Source organism: Sabethes cyaneus, chromosome 2 (assembly GCF_943734655.1).
Source record: "Sabethes cyaneus chromosome 2, idSabCyanKW18_F2, whole genome shotgun sequence".
In the NCBI taxonomy this organism is placed as follows: Eukaryota; Metazoa; Arthropoda; class Insecta; order Diptera; family Culicidae; genus Sabethes; species Sabethes cyaneus.
In genome coordinates, this window is record NC_071354.1 from 236,829,348 (window position 1) to 236,851,453 (window position 22,106).

General features: G+C 43.7%; 2 protein-coding genes across 2 annotated transcripts; one reads left to right on the forward strand and one right to left on the reverse strand.

Annotated features, from left to right (window-relative positions):
- Window positions 1–7,035: 7,035 nt before the first annotated feature.
- LOC128736923 (gastrula zinc finger protein XlCGF57.1-like) lies at window positions 7,036–9,027 on the forward strand. Its single transcript, XM_053831434.1, has 2 exons — window positions 7,036–7,148; window positions 7,219–9,027. The coding sequence occupies exon 2, from the start codon at window positions 7,229–7,231 to the stop codon at window positions 8,909–8,911; it is 1,683 nt and encodes a 560-aa protein (XP_053687409.1). The 5' UTR covers window positions 7,036–7,148; window positions 7,219–7,228; the 3' UTR covers window positions 8,912–9,027.
- A 10,602-nt stretch (window positions 9,028–19,629) lies between these two features.
- LOC128734709 (peptide-N(4)-(N-acetyl-beta-glucosaminyl)asparagine amidase) lies at window positions 19,630–21,922 on the reverse strand. Its single transcript, XM_053829021.1, has 2 exons — window positions 20,038–21,922; window positions 19,630–19,980 (listed from the first exon to the last, which is right to left on the reverse strand). Exons 1-2 carry the CDS (start codon window positions 21,770–21,772, stop codon window positions 19,823–19,825), a joined length of 1,893 nt encoding a protein of 630 aa, XP_053684996.1. The 5' UTR covers window positions 21,773–21,922; the 3' UTR covers window positions 19,630–19,822.
- Window positions 21,923–22,106: the final 184 nt, after the last annotated feature.

A 22,106-nucleotide genomic window follows, 5' to 3' on the forward strand; every position in this document is an offset into this window, starting at 1 on the left:
TGGGCCGACTGACAGTTGTTAGAAATTTCTAAACTCGAAAATTCCGTACAATTTTGACATTCAAGTTGTCATATAGCCCAATTAGCGAACACCCAATTAACGAACCGCCCAATTAACGAACCACCAATTAACGAAACTTTGCTGTATATACACGCGTATTTCGTGTTCGCTAGTGTGGGTGCTTGCGCTGTCAGAAAGTTCTACAGCCAACTGTACAATGTGGTTGAAAAAATCCCAAAGGGGAACATCCAAATCCACTTTGGCGACTTCAACGCGAAGATTCCCAAGGAACAAAACGGCAACACCTAAGAGACTAGATGTGGAATAAGAGTTGTCTAGTAGCATCCAGTGCAGAATAAACGAATTTGCTGAAGTACGTGCTGTGTAAACGTCATATCCCAGATTTTTTCTAGCTTCTAACCAACATCTACAGTTGTTATGTTAGTGTGGAACAAGAGTTGATTGAACGTTGTACAATTGTATCAACAGCACCGCTAAAAGAAAGTGTGGAATACTGGTCGCTTAAAGGCATCGAAGAGAATGCATGTCGAATAAGCGCTGTGCAAACGTATCAGCAGCACCGCTAAGAGAGGTGGAATAAGAGCCGCCTGAGGGCAACCAATAACATAAACAACACTTCGAAATTATTATTAAATCCTCTTTATTACACATGTCAGGAAACAAATAAATTACTCAGGTTTTTCCATTTTAAAACAAAGCACTTCTCGCCCTGAAAAACTATATTAGCACGAAGAAACTTTCCGAAATCCTATCGCATACATTTCGTATAGCAGGAGAACTGGAAACGATACATGTCTCAATTTCGAACGTTTCGTCGATAGCTCCGTCAAAAATATACTTTACAATGCCAAACAAAAGAACCGTGGGGAAGAAACACTTGGTCTTGGGACCAACGATTCCATTGCGGGATCATTGTATACTAGACCTGCGAATCCAAATCGTTCACTATACAAATCGCTGGGTAGTAGATTTACACAGCACCTTCAAACACCTACAAAAAGTACTCCGATTTTCGACAATTTGCACTCTGTTTATTTATCGCTCTGAAAGTTAAAACTAAAACAACTGTGGAATAGGTATGGAATAAGAGTAGAATTAATGTTGCGGAAACGTATCAGCAGCAATGCTAAGAGCGGGTGTGGAATACCGGTTGCTTAAAGGCAACCATGGAAATGCATGTCTAATAAACGTTGTGCAAACGCATCAGCAGCATTGCTGACAGCAAGTGTGAAATAAAAGTGGAATAAGTGTGGAATGAGCGTTGCGCAAACGTATCAGCCGCATTGTTGAGAGCAAGTGTGGTTAAAGAGCGGAATGAATGTTGCGCAAACGTTGCTTAGTACAAACACAAACGTACAAACGTATAAAATAAATACTTCCTACATATATTTTTCTTTTTGCTTGTTTAAATGTTGAACTCCTGTGGAATAAACGTAGCTTCAGTGCCATCAGCAGTAGTTTAATAAACATACCTATACGTACTGAATAAACGTTCTACTATGCGTTGCATAACACTCATACAAACGCATCTTCCACGCTCATAACCAGCACTGTGCTGTTTAAATTCTCCAAAACCCACTGGATAAGCATTGAACAGAGGTGTTTAGACATACTTGAAAAGCAGCTATATATTGCGCTCTTCACACTCAATTGGACTGCACAGTTATTAAGTGCAACCTTCAAAACTGTGATGAAAAGTGTGCTACTGATAATATCGCTAGTAATCTTATATCGATAATACCATCAAACTTTATCGTCATGGAAGAATATCGAAAATTGGAGGGTTTAAAGTGAAATCTTCTTCTTGATTTGTTATTATTTTAACATTTTTGTTCTATTTCTTACGTATTTTTGCTTATATTGCCATATTATCGTTATTAATTATTAACGATAACAAAACTTTATCAATAATCGTTATAGATTTTGACCGACATTTCCCATCATTACAACTCTCCCATCTGAGCTGACATTGGATTTAGCAGTGGCGCCAGTACCAGTTGTAGGGAAAGCAAATAGTATTTAATTTTTCATTTATTTCATATATGCTGCATATTTATTATTAGTTATGAATTATGCGTGGAATTATGTATTTAGAAACTATTTTTATATTATTCTTTGCGTCGGTAACAACTCTACGTAAGCATTAGAATTTAAATAGAAATCAACCAAGATTCATGTTTTTTTCCCACGAAATTTTGGCAACTTTTCTCACCTACAAAATGTGTGACTGGACAAGTGTGTTCAAAATCCAACTTTCAATGCAAAGAGCAATAGCACATGCTGAATAAAAGCTATCGGTTAAACGTTTAATAAGAAAAAATTGTTCCTTGGGTTGGCTCAAACAACGCGGATCTTGAACGCGTCATGGGACACCATGGCCTATCAGGCACATAGTCACGTGACTTTCCCGCTTCGGTCGAACAGAAAATTTAATCGACTACATCTACCTCAGCCGAAAATGGCGCAGGAGCCTTCTTGATGTACGCAGCAAACGCAGCGCTTATATAGCATCTGACCATCACCTTGTTATCACTGCGGATACGTTTGTATGTCGCACGTGCCCAACGACGAACTTGAATCCCGAGCTTCACAGGGGCCAACTGGTGGAACCGTCGAAGACGATCAAGAACACCTGCCAGTGACGCATCTCATTTATTTATTTATTTAATCAACGGGCTCGATTTAGTCCCAATGATTGTCAGGTTATCATATAAATAGTTAATTAAGTGAGTAAAATGCTATCAAACATATACAAACATATCTTAAAATAACTGTATCTTCTTCGAGGGTAACCTATCCCGAAAAAAGCAAGCGAATTTTCCCTGTAGTATCCGTCGTGGCAGATGAAAGTCGAATAACGACGATACTTGATTAAAGGCCCCCTGCACACCGCCGATGGCGCCGTTCATACTGTAATTAGTGCGACGAGGTAGCAATCTGAACATGTCGATCAAAAAAGTGCTCTTGTTTCCGGCACTATCTGAGCAACATTGAACGTAAACTGAAAAGGAATCCCAAATCCTTTTGGAAGCACGCCGACGAACAGCGAAAGGACAACGGGCTGCCTTCGGTAATGTTCCTGGGTAGTGAAACTGCCAGTAACACAGAACAGATATCCTAACTATTCGCGCAGAAATTCTCCAGTGTATTTACTGGCGAAAGATTGACAAGAGAAGAAATTTCCGCAGCCATCCAGTGCATCCCCGTACTTAGCAATTGTTTAACTCACCTTTCCATCGACGACGCGATGGTCATATCAGCCGCCGCGAAGCTAAAATCCTCTCGTTCTTCTGTACCGGATGGTATTCCGTCTCTTCTGCTGAAACAGTGTATCAACGCCTTGGCTGCTCCGATGAGCCACCTGTTCAGTTTATCAATCAGTACAGGTGTCTTCCCAACAATATGGAAATCGGCATACATGTTTCCTGTTCATAAAAAGGGGAATAGGAGAAATGTGAATAACTATCGCGGCATCTCTGCACTAAACTCAATAACAAAACTGTTCGAGCTTGTTGTGTATGCACCTGTATTTGCATTCTTTAAGTAATATGTCGTAGGCGATCAACACGGCTTTATGCCCCAGCGGACCACGACAACCAATCTTCTAACTCTTACGTTCGACGTGATAAAAAGTTTTGACGACCGGTCGCAGACGGACGTTATTTATACGGACCTTTCCGCTGCTTTCGACAAAGTGAACCATCGAATCGCCATCGCCAAGATCGCCGCACAGATAACCGCATGCTGCTAAATTCCGACAAATGTGAAATAATTACATTCTCAAGGAATTTGAACCCTCTCGTTTTCGACTACATACTATCAGACGTGCTTTTACGCCGCGAAAACTGTGTCAAGGACTTGGGAATACTGCTTGACTCCAAGCTTGACTTCAAACAGCACATCGCATATATTGTCGATAAACCCTGCAGGAATCTGGGATTTGTCATGCGGATCAAGAACTTTAACGACATCTACTGCCTCAAAGTTCTCTACTGTGCTCTTGTCCGTGCGCAGTACCTTGAGTACTGCGCTCCTGTGTGGAGTCCTTACTACCAAAATGGAGTTGACCGAATCGAGTCCGTGCAGCGTCGATCATACGTTTTGCACTTCGAAGATTGCCCTGGAACGACCCTTTTCAGCTGCCCTGATATGAACAACCCAAGTAACCATAAGCATTAATCTAAAACCGTATATTGGAAATAATTCTGCATCCCAAGTGCCAAACTTTTGTATATTAGCAATATTAATGCTTATAAAACGTATATTAACATTGTTGATGCATAGAAGCATTAACGTAAATCAGCATTAAAGAAAGCAATATATGCGCATATAGCGTAGCAATATAATGCATTTAGTCAATTGCATTAAAACGAGCCGTAAGTGTTGATGAACGGCTTGTACTTGACTTCTTATTTTGCTATTCTGCGGCCACTATTTGTGCCCTCTTCCATCTGACGGTTGCCGTCTTTTTCTACCCTATTGGTAATGCAGGGCAAGTAGCTATGATATGAGAGAGAATATCATCAAGATTTAAATACGACTAATTTCACCTCACTCAATAACATCCGCTATGGTTTAGATAGCAAAGGTGCAAGGAAACGAATGAGGTTGCATGACTAACTCCCGGTTCGAACCCTGTCTAGGTGGCAAGTTTATTCAGCATTTCCAAAAATGGTTCTGTTTATCCTGCTCCCCTCGAGATGCAGCAAAAAAAAATCGCTTGCTTTTTTAGCTTTTTTAAATCCCGACCGAATCTATTTTTATTTACCATATAACAAGCAAACGATATGCCATCGATACTTTTTCGATACGTCGATAATGTAGACAAATTGACGTTTCGTTTAAGTCTCAAACAAACACTGATAATGCTTATTGGATGCTTGTGGCGTAGCATTTTAACAACCCGCTATTTCGCCTTTTTAGCATTATGTGAGTTCTACAGAAGTATATAAAGAAAAATATGCTTTTAATCATAGTTCTGTATGCTTATACAATGTTGTCCAAGGACTAGTGTTTAGTGCTTACTGGCTACTTGGGAACGCTGCAGACTCATCGACCTTGACCCGTTAAACACTCGTCGCGACGTGATCAGAGCAATGGCTGTCGCCGACATGCAAACCTCGAGAGTGCATTGCCCATGTCTACTCGCGAACCTCAACATATACGCCCAAAGTCGTGTTCTACGTAACGGTCCATTTCTGCGAGTACCGCATCGGCGAACCAACTATAGCACATTTAGCACAATCATCGGTCTGCAACGCCATTTCCATCGATTTATACATAGCTTCGACTTAAACGGCAGCCACGAGGTACTGAAAACTCGGTTCCTGGCACTAGCACGTAGATTCTAGTTTAAGTTTTTATACAAATAAACAAATAAACATTGCATTGTTCCGCAGCGCTCGTGGTTGAACATTTATGTTAATTTGTCCCAGCAGCGCGGGGCAGTATCGCTGGATGAAATTGAAGCGGTCATCAAGAGTATGAAATCCAAAAGAGCCTACCAGGGAAAGACTGTATTTCAACCGAAATGCTCAAAGCTGACCCATCTTTGTCAGGCCAAATGAAGCATTAGCTTTTCAGCAATATATGGGAAACCGCAACATTTCCAATGGAATGGATACAGGGCATATCGGTCAGTCTCTAAAAAGGCGGCGGAACTGAATGTGGTAACTGGCGTGGCTTCACGATGCTCTATAATTCTCAAAGTATTCTGTAAGGTGATCCCAAGGGTAATCCTCAACCGGATCCTTGAAAAGATCGATGCTACGGTCCACATTATATTGGAGCAGATCAACTAATTCCAGGACTCTCATCTGCTGGTGTTCGTTGACTTCAAATAGGCGTTCGACCGACTCAACCACGAAAACATCTGGGGCACACTTAGTCGTAGAGAAGATTCAGATAAGCTAAGTAATCCATCTCAACGAGGCTCAGTATGAGACGTTCTCGTGCAAGGTTTTGCACAACGGCGTCTTGTCTGTCCCTATAAGGGTTACAACTGACGTTAGACAGGCCGGAATTATGTCACCGTTTCTATTTCTCATCGTTGTGGATGAGATATTAGTTGGAGCAATTGACGGTTGACCAAATCGAGGATTGCCTTAGAATCCACTAACGATGGGGCAGCTAAATGACTTCGACCTAGTCGACGACGTCGTCTTGCTCGCACAACGCCGAAACGATTTGCAGAGCAAGTTAGATGACCTCTCCGAGAGCTCCCAGGCGGCAGGTCTTACAGTTAATGTAGCAAACACGAAGTCTATGGTAGTGAACACTGACAATTGCACCAACTTCACAGTAGCGGAACAACAGGCTAAGCTGGTAGTCGCCTTTCAACATCTTGGTAGCCAGGCAATGCCCGATTATGGTACCAGGAATTATATAGCCACAAGCAGGTGCCTTTGCAGGTCTACGAAACATTTGACCCTCATATCAAATACCTCAACATCAGAAAACCGGAATTTTCAACTCAAACGTTAAATCCGTACTACTGTATGCCTATACGAAACGTGGTGCGTTTCAGCGGAGATAACGCAAAGACTGCAGGTATTTATTAATCGGTGCTTGCGTTATATCATTCGTACAGAATTTCGTGAACACAGGTGGAAATGGATCGGACACACATTGAGAAAAGGAGCAAACGAGGTCTACAGAGAAGCACTCGACTGGAATCCGCAAGGACAGCATAGAAGATGCAGACCCGCAGGCTCATGGCGACGCAGGCCTGTCCTGGTGACAGGTAAAAGCCATGGTGGGTAACCGTCAGCAGTGGAACTGGAGATCTTTGATTGCATCCAAGATTTCATCCCATTGATTTTTGCCGGACCGGCGGACATCGACACAGAAGTAAGTAACTCTTTATTAGTTTTGTGTGTAACTCTACATTAGTGTGTATTCATTTTCTAACCAGATTCTGACAAGCCGACATGGCTGCTCGAAAAAAGAGGTGAACTATACTGTCAGCGCGAGTATGCCATCTTTGCAGAACAAGAACATCAGCAACAGAACAACAAAGGCAGAAAATTTGTAAAAAATTAAAGTTTGTGGCAAGTTTTCGATAAATACATTTTGTACAATTCAAAATGTACTTCCTATGCTGAATTCTTTTATAATTCCACCTGCAGGTAAGTCATTTTGTGCGATGACTATAGTGATAATGAAATTCTAAACTTAAAGGTACTTTAATGATTTCAGGAAAAAAGCCATGATGGGAAAGTACGACGGGCCCCCAGAGAATATCCATAATCGTAGTAACACGAATCCGACATCCATATCCTTGGTGCCGCCACCAATGTATCAGGTGGCCACTTCCACTTCGTCCGCTACAACACGAAGAACAATCGAAAACGCACCAATGCTTAATAGTACTGTTGGACCAACATCCACCGCGGTCGCCAACAACAGTAGTCCAGAATCAAGCGTTAAACAACTATCTCCGCAATATCAATGTCAGCAGTGTCTGAAATTCTTCAATAGTACTTTTAGTCTAACGCTGCATATGAAGTGGCACGAGCAAAACGAGCAACAAGCTACCACCAGCAGCAGCTCGGGGTACAATGGACAGATAGTTGCTGTGAACAACATCAAAACCGAACCCCAACCGTTTCAAATTATCACACAAACGATCTATCCCGGCACGTTCCAGGTGGTCACAAATGTCGGTCAGGCTTGCCAAGTTTGTCAGAAGGTGTTCAGTACTGCCGAGCAGTACCATACTCATATGAAGATTCACGAAAGCGAATATCGCAATCGAGCACTGTACCAATCTAATTCTACGAGCGTCGATCCGCAAGTAGCTCAGCCGCCGGTTAAAGAAAAAGAGCCAGAAGAATTCGATGGGAAGCCACTGGACTGTATTGTGTGCCATCAAAAATTCCAAACGGCGACTCTGCTGGCCGTTCACTTGCGGGAGCACAGCACTCAGAAGCCGTACGCTTGCAATGTTTGCGGAAAAGGTTTCATTCAATCGAACAACTTATCCACCCACATGAAGGTGCATTCGGGACAGAAACCATTCAAATGTGACATTTGTAATAAAAACTTTAGTCAATCGAACAACTTGAAGACACACGTTCGAACTCACACAAACGAGCGGCCATACGCATGTACAATCTGCGAGAAACGGTTCAATCAGAAGAACAATCTGACCACCCATATGCGAACGCACTCGCTGGTTTGCCGGATCTGCCGGACTCCTTTCCAGAACACAACGGAACTAACCGAGCACATCCGTATTTGCTACGCGGACCAGAAGCCGAATATCTGCACGATCTGTAACAAGGTTTTCGTCGGCATCGAGGAACTAACCGAACACATGAAACAGCATAATCAAGCTAAGCCACATAAATGTCAAATCTGTCTGAAGTCTTTCACGCAGTCCAACAATTTGAAAACGCACATGAAAACCCACATCTTCCACGATCCGTTCAAATGTTCCTTCTGCTCACGTTCCTTCCCAAATCAGGAAGAATTCGAACGCCACTCGTTGGTGCACTCTTCGCCGAAACCGTTCAGCTGCCCTTACTGTGGCAAACAGTTCATTCAATCGAACAACTTGAAAACGCACGTCCGGACCCACACCGGCGAGAAACCGTACAAATGCTACATCTGCGACCGACTGTTCAACCAGAAGAACAACCTCAACACCCACATGCGAATCCACCAGGGTCTCAAACCGTACCAGTGTACGGTGTGCGAGAAGCGCTTCAACCAGAGCAACAATCTGAACAAACACATCTACAAGGTGCACTGTCACGAGAAGATGCTCGGCGGCGCTCCTCAGATGCCGCCGATTGAAGCTGTTAACGTCGTTGGAGTACCATCAGGAGCAGCAGCAGCAGCAGTAGCCGGTATTGCAACGCTCGACGGGGTCGGTACGCCGAGCTGAGTGGGCTGAATGCATGAATGGAATGGTCCAACTTTTGGAGGTAAATTTTAAATGTTATAAAAAAACTCAGCTTAGACTGGTAGTTGCTCGTATTAATATGATGATGATGAAAAATAAATCCGTAATCTATGTATATGTTACCGGCGAAAAAAAATCAAACTTGCGAGTTTTGAGTTTTCTCGAACTTTCCGAACTCGGTACAAATTTTTGTTAACCGACTTCATGGCCCCAATGCAAATTTAAGGCTAGTGGTCAATAAATAGTATAAATTAAACGTAAGCATAAATAAAAAACTGGTTAACAAACTAATCGGACCAGCTGAACAAGCAGTTGAATTGCTCACATTTCGGGTTTGGCGCGATAGAAAATCAAAAATTAATGCTAATTTTCCGAAAGTAGCAGGCCTTGCTCTGGCCATGCTATGATTTTAATTGTTTAACAAAGATCAAAGATCGTCATTCATTCGTTAGTCAATCACCAAGTAGTTCATTGCCTTGGTTACGGCTACAATTATTAGTAGGTAACGAAAAAAATACTTGGAAGCTTCTCGGAATAGTTAACAAATCGCGGAATTTTTTAGCCCAAAGAATATGTCTGATGCGGATCTGAGAGAAGCGAAGCACGGTGAAGCCTTGGATTCTGCGCAAGCTGAGTACTTCGTTACACGAGAAGTACGTAAATACCATCCTTTCTAAGCACATCCGAGGGAACAAACGCTGTGAAGCGTTTCAAGTCAACTTTCCAGACCCACAGCGGGTCAATTCAAAGCCCTATTTATCTTCTGTAGACCAGCCACGGGGTGCGGATTGGATAGCAAAAAACACGCAACGTCAACATTGTTAAGCACCAAACACAATGCATACGGATTTTACTACGTTGCGGTAATTTGACAGTTTTTCCATGGGTTTTCTGTCAAATTTCCGCAACGTAGTAAAATCCGTATGCATTGTGTCTGGGCCTTTACTCGCAGCTAGGAGAATCCTGCCACAAAGCACCAAAACGTGCTCAAAACGCCCTATTCGAAGTGCGGTGACCACCACTATGTATGTGAGTGTCCGTTCACTTCACGTACCTGCCTCAGAGGCAAGCAACAAGGACATAAGGAAGGCTATTGTTCCAGTAGCAAGCCCAGCCCATCAAAGGAAATCCAAAGAGAACAAGACGAGAATCATGGCCGGCATCACCATCATCTTAACCGACTATAGAGTCTGCAGTCTGGAAGCATCCTGAATGCTCTTTTTGACTTTCAAACCAAGATCATCATCGGCGACGCCACCAAAATATGAATTCACCTCGGATAACACTGAACTCAACGTTCTGGGAATCGAGACTATGGATCTCTTGGATCTATGACCAGTGCCAATTCCAACAAACGCAAGGTTAACCATTTCAAGTACCAGTTCCCGGAAGTTTTCCAAAGCACGCTGAGTACGTACTTATGCACTTGCCACGAAAGCGCAATTGAAGCGAAGTCCGACGCACGTCCTGTTTCCTGTCCCAAACGACTCGTTGCATACGTTGCACTGCCCAAACTAGACGCTGAACGCGAAAGGCTCATACATCGCAGACTCTAAAAATACAACCGACTTTCCCCTGGAGGTAAGTCAGCGCCTGGCGCATTCCAGCGTATCCTCGATAGCAAGTCGGCCGCCATCCTTGGAGTAGAGCCGTACTTGGAGGGTATTCTCATCGCAGGTCGTTCCAGGCAGGAGTACGATCGAAGCCTCTATGCTGTTCTCGAACGTGTAGGTGAGTATCGTTTCCAATTACGCCCCTTTAAATGCCGTTTGGTATAGTAGATTCGTCAAGCAGATGCAGCAACTGAGCGCTCCTATGGACAATCTGCTCAAGATCAGACGGGCAGAAGTCATTCGACTAATTCAAAGTCCAATCTACTGTCGAAGGAGATCATCGGCCATCAAATGCGAGGACAAATTGCCGACCCTGATGTCAAGAAATTCAAGAAATATTTTATGTTCGGTCGTTGTTGCCACCCTGGCTGTTAGAGTCAATGGGATTGTAGCTACCTGCAAGTGTCCTGCACTCTAACAGCTGGCTGCGAAGTCTGTCGTATAAAAACAGAAGGTCAAGTTTCGATAACGGAATGTAGCACCTAGGGTTTGCTTTGCTTTACGTTATGTTCGGTCATCGTGAACACCCTGGAAAGTGGGCTCAATGTCGACGACAACTTGGCGCAGTTTGTTCGACAGAGCGTGCTGAAGCAGCGAGTTTTCCAACGAAAGCAACCCGGATTCGAGGCCCCTTACAGTTCGGCAGCTTCTTCAGTCAGCTGAACAGCGTGATTAAGAAAATCCAGAAGGGGGACATCCAAATCTACTTTTGATCTTCGCGACTTGTACGCGAAGATTGGCTCGAAACAACACGGACCTTGAATGCGTCATGGGTCGCCATGGTTTAGGAGAGATGAGCAAAAATGGGAAGCTGTTTACAGAATTTTGTAATAATAACATGGTCATTGGTGGATCGCTTTTTTCCCATAGACCAGCACGTGGGTTTCCTGCGGTGGGTTTCCGAACCAAACGAACCACATCTACATCAGCCGAAAATGATGCCATAAAAGCACTGAGCTGGTCAGGTGCTAACACATAGAACAGCTTGAACATCCATCGTAACAACGGCCGATAGCAACAGAAATGCGAGACCCTTGGTGGAAGTGGAGAAGCACTCGACTGGAATCCGCTAGGGCAGCGTGTGAAGAGATAGACCCAGAGGCTCATGGCAGTGGAGCTTAGCCAACGACGTCCGGGCTGTAGATGAGAACCTGTCCTGGCCACAGGTTTCCTTCGTCGAAGGAAATCTCGAACTTTTCCTGTAATATGGCTCATTAGGCGGCGCACACTTTCTTCGTCCATCGTTTTGGCTATTTTATTCCACTAGGTCTTCATCTGATTGATGTCTTTGACAACTTTTCCCTTTGCCTTGAGTCTCCTCTTTATGATTGCCCAGTATTTCCCAAAAGGGCGGACTGGGGGCAATTGGATGGGTTAAGGTTTTTCAGAACAAACTGGACCCCTTTCTCTGCATACCATTCTTGAACGACTTTGCTGTAATGACAGCTTGCCAAATCTGGCCAAAACATTACGTGGATGGTGGTGGGATCGAATGAACGGCAAAATTCGTTTTTGAGGACACTCTTTGGTACAGTTCCGACGTCATTTGTCGTCTTATTTGTAACGAAAACTTTCGTTTTTCTGCCATAGCTGCAAATGACCTGCCAAATCATAAATTTTCGTGCAAATTTGTCGGCAAAAACAAATTTAAATTTGCTTGGAACATTCCCTGAGCCGTTGCCAAGTACAATTTTTGGCCGGACATTTGCCCGAAGTCAGCCTTGACATATAGATTTCATCGTCCTTCAGAAGACATCCGTCAAACTTGGTTAGCACCTGGTCGTATAGCTTTTCGAGCACGGATTTTGGTCACACTATTCTGTTTTATGGTTCGGTTTGGCTGTTTGCTAGCTCGATACGACTTGATTCCTTCCCGGAGTCGAATTCTCTTCACGGTACTATGGGCAGCACCGAATTTTCTGGCCAAATGACGGTCCGACAGATTGGGATTCCTCTTGATGGTCTTCAAAATCTTACCACGTAGTTTCCGGTCGACTGTCACTCCGATGATTAGCTTGAAGCTTTCGAATCGTCGTCAATGTTTTCTTATACTGTTTGATAACGCGCCATACGCTATTTCTGGGCAATTTCAGCGGTTTAGCCAGCCTAGATGCAGACCACAATGGATTTTCCAAATAACTCCATGTTGTTTGTTTACAAAATACAGTCGTTTTGCGGAATGTCAAAAATACATAGATGAAGCTAACAAAACTTCCGACACGTTGGCGCCAAGAAATTCCAAATCCGTCCACCAAAAGCGGCATAATATGAGCAAAAGTTTGTTCCAATTCTAAATGAAGCAAAGTTTAAAGGCTATCGTGGCTAACCATCAGGCAGTGGACATCTCTGATTTCATTCCTTTGTTCTGCCGGACCGGCAGGCATGGACACATCAGTAAGAAAAACACACAAAGTCATGTAATGCCTCTGTAATTCTGCACATTGCGTTTATCATCTTTTTTGAATACTGGAAACAACGGAAAGCTCCAGGATTGCATCTAAGATTGTTCTGTATTCGGAAGATGAACTGCTTGTAGCGGTATTAGTTATATTTTTGCTAGATGCTGCTAAGACGATTGAAGTGCTGTCTATAGAAATTGGACATCGTAGTTTACAGTACGAGAAAATGTGTGTATTGAGGATAAAGGGTCGTCTCTTCAATTATAGCATCATTAACGTGCACTGCCCGCACGAAGGTAGACCCGACGATGAGAAAGAAGCGTTCTACGCGAGGCTGGAGGCAACGTACGACAGCTGCTCGTCACGGGACATCAAGATCATCATCGGGGATATGAACGCCCAGGTCGGTAGGGAAGAAATGTATAGACCGGTGGTAGGACCCCATAGCCTGTACACCGACACAAACGATAACGGCCAACGATGTATAAACTTCGCAGCTTCCCGAGGCCTGGTGATCCGAAGCACCTTTTTCCCGCGCAAGGATATCCACAAAGCCACCTGGAGATCACCTGACCAACGTACAATGAACCAAATTGACCACGTTCTCATAGAGGGCCGGTTCTTCTCTAATATCACGAACGTACGCTCCCGTCGGTGCGGATATCGATTCAGACCATTACCTAGTAGCAGTACATGTGCGCTCAAAGCTGTCCACCGTATACCGGACACGTCAAAGCCGCCCTCCTCGGCTGAACATCAGGCAGCTAGATAACCCACAAGCTGCCGAGAACTACGCGTGAGGCACTGCCTTCTTCCGAGGAGTTAGGTGCTTCAAACCTCGAAGACGGTTGGGGCAGAATACGCTCGGCCATCGGAGAGGCCGCTACCGCGGCACTAGGTATTGAGCCTCGGAGTACATAAAATGATTGGTTTGATGGGGAATGCCAACAAGCGGTGGAGGAGAAAAAAAATGCTTGGAAAAATTATCTAAGTATTGCCACTAGAGAGAACCTGGCCAAGTACCGACGACCTAGGAACAAGTTGACCACGATCCTGAGGAGAAAAAAGCGCCAAAAGGAGGACAGGGATCGTGAAGAATTGGAGCAACTATTCCGAGCTAATGACACGCGCAAGTTTTATGAGAAGGTAAACCAAACTCGGAAGGGCTACACACCGAAACCTGACATGTGTAGGGACGAGGGAGGGAATCTAATTACAAACGAGCGCGAGGTGGTCGACAGGTGGAAGCAGTTCTTCGATGAACACCTCAATGGCGAAGTCGCAGAAGGAGGCGGAACGGAAATTAAGTTTATTTGTTACCAGTCAACAGACCCAGGTGGCCCTAATGATGCTTAAGTATAATTAAAATATTCACTTTAATTCTAGAACGTGGAATGTGGTAGTCGAATCCAGAAGAAACTCTATTAAAGGTTCGCTGCAGACCGATGACAGCACCGCACTATGGGGCAGAACCCGAAAAAGCTCGGACAAAACCACAAAATTTTTATTTGAGATATTCTATCAAACTTAATATTCTACGTATAGTAGACACATAATCTATAAGAAATATACATAAATTGTTTTAATAAGTAGTTTTTAAATAGGCATTAAAGAAGGTGAAACACAGTGTAAAAAAATTTTGGAAAATGAAAAAATAGATATCATTTAATCTTTTAGTATTTGGCTACCATGCTGCTTAAAATTCTATACTTTTAAAGGACAATTCACATTAAAGGGATTATAAACTAATAGTTTAGGTGATATTAAGACAGATTTTTTACTAGTAGGCTTTGTTCTGACGAAGTGTTTTAGAACAAAATATTTGTTATTTTTGTCAATTTTCAATAGCGTGTAGAAAAAGATTTCCACAGATTTCCGCTCTGTCACTACCATAAAATCAACATTCAGGGTGTTAACTAGTAACAAGCAAAAAATTAGTTGCTACTAGTTGCGATGTTCGGAGCTATTCAAGTTTTTCGAATGCATGTTTTCCGGCATTTTAGGCTACAAATTAGTAAATGCGCGCGCCAGTACGAAGTTCATTCCTGCTGTACGTTAAATAGTCATGCTTGTGTATGTAAGACATAGCATTATTATCGTTATGAGATACATCGGAGTTGATAAGGGGAATTCAGGACATTGTAAAGGCGACTACTTAACAGCTTTTTCCCAATTAGCCAGTCAAGTTGGCAGTAGAATATGTTCGATTGAACTTTCAGCTCGATTCAACTAGCCTCCATTTTGTTTATTTAGAGTCGAACATGTTGATACGTGTTTGCAGGATAAACAGATTGCTATACTCTGTCAGTTACTCGTTATTTTTGTGCCTACTGCCAGGATTTGTCTGAGGCCGATGACAGCCTATTTCGCCACTCATATCCTTTTGCTGCGTATGGCCAAACTAATGAATTAAAAAAATTACATGAATGCACTAAAGCAGATAGTAGGGTAAGTTAACCTATATAGTAAACCCTCTACCTGTAATGGACACTTGGATAACATTTCGGTATTTATTAGCTTGTACTTCTTATTTCTGAGGATATATAACATGAAACAGACCGTACTAAACATACCACACATTTGGATTTATAAAATTTTAGCTGCGTTTCATTATTAATGCTTTAAAATTGACGTTTTCAACAAGTGGGTCCATTATATACAATGCAAAAAATATCGCCATTACCGGACTCTCTCCATGCAAAATACACTAAAATTCCTATAATGGACCCGGTCGTTATTCTATTGTAATCCGCAAGGGTCCATGAAAGGAAAATGGACATTCCAATCTGTTTTAAAAACTCTGTAAAATATAGATTTGCATCAGAAATTGATATATTTAGGTTTATTCGAAAGTTACTAATATTGTAAGTGCCATTGGTTGGGTGTTTAGCGTAACGAGTTCAAAATAATGTATAGAAAGGTCCCCAATGGTTGATTTACCCTATACCAGAATAATAATACTAAATTACTCTTGATATACAGATTGTGATAATTTGTATAGGAGGTCGTTAGACTACCAATTTCGACTACTTAAAAAATGTGTTTGAGTATTTAAAATATTTATAACTTGATTCCCGTAAGTCCTACAATTTTGGTATGTTCAGTAACTTTACGTAACTTTACAGGACAAACAACTTTTCTGAAGACACAATATTTCTAGTCATTATTTAAAAAGTTAGATCTCAACGCCATCTATAGGAATAAAAATACAACTACTTAAAATTTACAGAAAGATGCGCAATTTTGTTACAAACAATTTTGCTGAAGACAATAAAGCTTTACGAAGCATATGAAAGAAGTTATGAGGTTTTGTCCGAGCGCCGGATCAATCTGCCCCACTGTGCACCGTGGGTTCCGTAATTAGTACGTCGAACAGGCAATCTGAAGAAGGCACTATCACGAAGAGCTCGAGAGCGGACGTTGATATTTAATTCGCCGAGAAGCGAAGGGCAATCGACGTGATTGGTTAGCAGATCGGCAATCAGCATAGCACGTGAAAGCTCACGCCTCATTTGCAGTGAGTCAAGTCCCATAAGTTGTGCACGACTTTCGTAACTTGGTAGCTGGAGTGGATTATTCCAGGGTAACCGCCGAAGAGCATATCGAACAAATCTTCGTTGGACAGCTTCGATCCTGTGTACTATTCAAGAACTGAACGAACGAGTGAACAGTAGAGAAATTTCAGGCAGTAAATGTCCGTAAAATTCCTAGACACTCTCATTATGAATCCCAAGCAACGAGATGATTTCCCGATTACATATGAAATATGCTGCTGGAACGATAGTTTGCTATCTAATAGCACGCCTAGATCTTTGATGCAGTTAGACCTTCCAATGCTACCGTCATCCATACGTTTCAATACTATACCAGGCTGATTATAGTCTCTGAGAACAATCGCAAGATCACTACCGTCTAAGCGTTTAACAATGGAGTCATTATCATTTTCAGTTGATAAAATCGGATATACGGTCGGGTTGCAGATAGCGCCTAAGCTAATTCAGCGAGGAGGGGCTGGAATTATAATCCATCACCTTTGGATTATGATCAAATGTCTGGAGAAGGTAAACTAATTACCGAAGAGCTGGAGCTGCAGCACGTGCGAGAATGCTGCAACACCGTACGAGGGTGAACGTGGAGCTATATAAACAAGCCCGGAACAGGCAAAACTCGGGAGAAGCGCCAACAGGAAGCACGAGATCGCGAGGCGATGGAAGAACTGTGCCGTGCTAACGATAAACTGAAGTTCTACGAGAAGTTAAACCGTTCGCGCAAAGGTTATGTACCGTAGGCCGGTAATCTTCTCACGAACGAACGTGAGGTGATCGAGAGGTGGAAGCAGTATTATGACGAGCACCTTAACATCGATGTAGCAGAACATGAAAGTGACGATATGGCAATAGATCTTGAAGCACGTGCAGAAGACGACAGAATACCAGCCCCCGACCTCCAGGAGGTAGCAGAAGAGATCAGCTACCCGGCGAGCTGCTGAAATACGGTGGTAACGCACTGGCTAGAGCGCTGCACTGGGTCATTGTCAAGATTTGGGAGGAGGAGCTACTACCGGAGGAGTGGACGGAAGGCATCATGTGTCCGCTCTATAAAAAGGGCGATAAGTTGGATTGTTGTAATTACCGCGCAATTACACTGTTGAACGCCGCATACAAGGTACTCTCCCAACTTTTATGTCGTCGATTATCACCATTTGCAAAGAGTTCGTGGGGCAATATCAAGCGGGATTCATGGGTGCCCGTGCCACCACGGATCAGGTTTTCGCGCTTCGGCAAGTGTGGCAGAAATGTCGCGAATACAACGTGCCCACGTACCACGAGTGGTACGATATTCACGAAGTCCGTCCAGCTTCTTGGTTTCGCTGACGACGTTGACATCATTACACGTACCTTTGAGAGGATGGCGGAAACGTATATCGGACTGAAAGCTGAAGCCAAAAGGATTTTTTTTTTTTTTTTTTTTTTTTTTCCTGTATGGACTCATCACTGCGACCAGTAAGTTAGATCTATTGTGATATCGCCCGGGTGTTTGTTGTATAACCCGCACTGCATTTATTTTAGCTATAGTCGCTATTGAGTGAGCGATATGCTTATTGAATTTCTTTTTTTTTTATGCGTGCTTGTGTGTAATTGGGTACCCTTCTTTCAATGCTTTACTCTACTTTATCCACCTCGTTCCACATGACAGCGCACAGTCCCCAATTATAGTCATCCCTGGCGTAGCAAACCAGTGCATTTTTACTACAAGGGTCTCATTTTTGCACTGTCAATAGGCCATATCGGGATAATATAGAACTCAGCATGAAGGAAGGGCGATGAGGGGCCTGAGAATAAACCCATGCTAAAGTCACTTTGACATCGAATGGCCTGATTCTACTAAGATTCGAACCCATGACCATTCGCTTGTCAAAGCAGACTCGGTAACCTTGCGGCTACAGAGCCCCCCCAAGCCAAAAGGATTGGACTTCTCTTTAATGTATCGAAAACAAAATACACGAAAGGAAGAGGTTCTAGAGAAGTGAATGCTGACCTTCCTCCACTGAATCATTTAGACGGTGATGAAATCGAGATGCAGCTGGTTACCGCAGTCAACGACACCAGCAGAGAAATACAAAGCCGCATTATGGCAGGAAATCGTGCCTACATTGGACTCCGTAGGACGCTGCGATCGAACAAAATTTGCCACCGCACGAAGTCAACAATCTACAAGACGCTGATTAGACCGGTTGTCCTTTACGGCCATGAGACATGGAGTATGCTCGTGGAGAACCAACGCGCCCTTAGTGTTTTCGAACGGAAGGTGTTGCGCACCATCTACGGCGGAGTGCAGATGGAAGACGGAACGTGGAGGAGGCGAATGAACCATGAATTGCATCAGCTGCTTAGGGAACCACCCACGGCAAAAATTGGTCGCCTACGATGGGCTGGGCACGTCAAGAGGATGTCGGACGACAGCCCGGTTAAAAAAGTTCTCAATAACGATCCGATTGGAACGAGACGGCGGGGCGCGCAGCGAGCAAGATGGATCAATCAAGTGGAAAGGCGACCTGCGGACCCTACGCAGACTACATGGCTGGCGAACTGCGGCCATGGACCGAGTGGAACGGAGACGACTTCTTCGTATAGCAGAGGAAACTACGGCCTGGAGCTGATTAAGTAAGTAAGTACATTCGGTGGCCATCAGAAACTAGTCGTCAATTTTAGTGCGAAGTCCACGAACGTTCTGGTAGTGTATATCTGAAGTCCAGCAGTCGATGTGCCGTCAGCAAGGTTTCGCTAAATTCGCCCGGACATCGTCAAATTCTTTAAATACAAAGCCTTGTGGTCAAGTATCAAGGTTCAAAGCCGCAGCTTTGTACGCCAGTGGCAAGCCAACTTTGAACGAAACGAAGTTAAGCGATTGAAGGTCGGTCCCCTTTTTCACCAGTGGGATAACACAAAGGGCATCCGGAATTTAAAGACCGTCTCATAGAAACCTCTCGACGACACCGAAGATCACGGTGGGTTTGAAACAATAAAACCGAACAAAAAACAAGTATAAAATATCGAAAACTTAGCGGGAAATCAAACACAGAACCATCAACTACACTAAACTATACTCAAAAGTAGTAAAATTTCGGATTTCTAGAATTCGGGACGTCATCAGTGATGATTGAATTCAACGAACGAAACCCAGTTAATATTGCTTCAAATCTAATCCGTCCGTCCGATTTGAGCTGACTAGAGAACAGCCAGGTTAAAAAAACATAAAATCCGATACACTATCTAATACATATTCACGAAAGCTGCTTCAGCATAAAAATAATTTGATTTATCACACAACGTTATAAATTGTTGTGCAACATAGAATGTATGTGTAGTAAAAATATAGTTTCAAAAAAATTGCACATTCAGTTCCAGCGGCCAGTTTGTGGCATATTTTTCTTGACGAAATATTTGCGAATGTTGCCACATGTTTCCGCCGGTTAGCTTTGCTTGAATAGTGAACTTACCCAAACCTACAAGGCTGCGAATCGATGGCAGGCTGGTTCCTGTTGATGATCAATTTCAATTATTCTGTGCAAAAGTTATAACCTTTAGAAACTTACCGTCTTCTTTCAGGTATGTTATCTGAACCGTAGCTCCCTCGTAGGTTTGCGTTCCGAACGTCATCTGGATATCCTTAACAGTCAGCCCCTGAATGGAAAAATCAAATTTCCACCTAATTGTAGCTTCATCCGTGCCTTCCGACCGTGCCAGATAAACCATCTTCCAATCGTGCTCCTCCTTACGGAAGATGTTTTCACTTGTATACTGTCGGCTTTGCCATCCCTTGGAGTTCTCCACAATCGATATGGACCCGGAGGGGCCCTTAACAAACCGTTCATACGTATCCTTTGCACAGGAATACCTCAAATTGAATTGCTTCAAGCTAATTTCCTGATCGTTGGGTATAAAAATGTAAAACACGTTCAGCTTCTGTTCACCCCGTTGCAGCCTCCACTCCAAGCTGCCAGAACTGCGACCTTCCCGTTCCGCCTCAGTTGGCGGTCTGGTACACAAAAGCTGCAAACACTCCTCCATCGTTCGCCTTCGCAAATATTTCAACCTCTGAGCGGACACTTTCTCCCTCCGTTTGGTCCTTATTTTCCCAATCGTATCCAGCAGTTCTTTTTCCGTGCAACTTTTCCTCCTCAGCAACACTTTTGTGTGATCGTTCGTATAGCGCCAGGTCACATCCTGTACGTCCTCCCGTGAAAACGCAAAAACATACGTTATTTCCTTCTTCCAACCGTGCTCGTACATCAGCGGAGAATCGATCACATTCTCGCATGGATCAACATGAATCCAACGTTGCTTTCGATCGGAATAAACCTCCGTCCACACGTGATCACCGGTGGAAAAAACAAACCGCGCCTCGTAACCCAACGCCCGGCAAAGGAATGTAAAACAGTTGGCCCATTCACCGCAACGACCGCACCGTGTGTGAAGCAGCTTCTCAACGTCATTATACCGATAAAACCTACCCAACTTATTGCAGCATTTGTACACCTCAACCCGAACGCCATCCTCGACGAGGCTATCGGTTTGCTGAGTCTTTCGATTACCACACACGGAGCACGGCAGTGCATCAACCCAGCGGAAAAAATCCGCCTTAAACCAGGCAACCAGTTCCTCCAGAATCAAATCAACCATCCACGGTTCTTCATCGCCGTCGAAGGTTCCAGCCTTGATCATCTTCTGCACCCGACGCAGCTTCTCCTTAGCTCTCAACCTGAGCGTCTCCAGCGGAATCAAATCCCGCCCACTGCGCAGCAGTTCCTCGTCCTCATACTGCATCGCCTGATCGGACAGCAGCTCAAGCTGCTGAAGCAGCTGATTCCTCGCGCTGATAATTTTCGGAAAGGCTATCCTTCGCTGAAATGGCAAACCAGCTCTTATGTTCGGCCTCGATAAAATTGGCTTCTTCTCCTCTGCTGCTTCTTTTCGTTCGATTGGCTTCTGCGAAGAAGTGGTAGGAGGGTTTTTTATCAGCTCTTTTCGTTCGTTGATGTAATCGCGATATTTGCGTAGCTTGGCCACGACTACAGTTGCTGGCAGGGTGAGTGTTCCATCCGACTCCACAAAGCCAATTTCGGCCATCAGCTCTCGCATGCCGCCAACCGACAGCAGCTTCGCTTTGATGGTTTGGTTTTCCAGCCGGACCGAGCGGAATTTCGGATTCTGCGGCTCGCGAATTATATTGTCCAGCAGCCGGAGAAGGGTTTCCACTCCCGTCACGTAACTTTCCTTACCGTTGGCGCGCTCCAGGCTAAGAACTAACGACTCCTTGAGCGTGCTCATTATCAACAAGTTTCTAGTAAAACTTTATGATGATGCAAGAGATTGCGATTGATCTAATTAAGAAATAAACCAGCAGCTGAAGATGTTGGCCCACTTGCAATCGAAAATGATGACGATCCGAAAATGACTAAGCAGCAAAGCAAGCGCAAGCGGCGAAGCAAAAACAGTAAACATCATCTGGCGAGCCGAGCCAGGCCGAGCACTTTGACTTTGACAGCTGCTTCCAAAGCACATGAAACATTGGGCTAGGAGCAGAGATGCCAGAAGTGAAGACATGTCTTCATTTTGAAGACATTTTTGTTACAAAAAAGTGAAATGTCTTCACTTGAAGACA

Excerpts from the sequence above, each read along its gene's own strand:
- LOC128736923 (XM_053831434.1), top strand. The coding sequence starts at position 7,229 with ATGATGGGAAAGTACGACGGGCCCCCAGAGAATATCCATAATCGTAGT.
- LOC128734709 (XM_053829021.1), bottom strand. The coding sequence starts at position 21,772 with ATGAGCACGCTCAAGGAGTCGTTAGTTCTTAGCCTGGAGCGCGCCAAC. Across the intron at positions 19,981-20,037 it reads AACATACCTGAAAGAAGACG|GAACCAGCCTGCCATCGATT; the intron begins GTAAGTTTCTAA and ends GATCATCAACAG.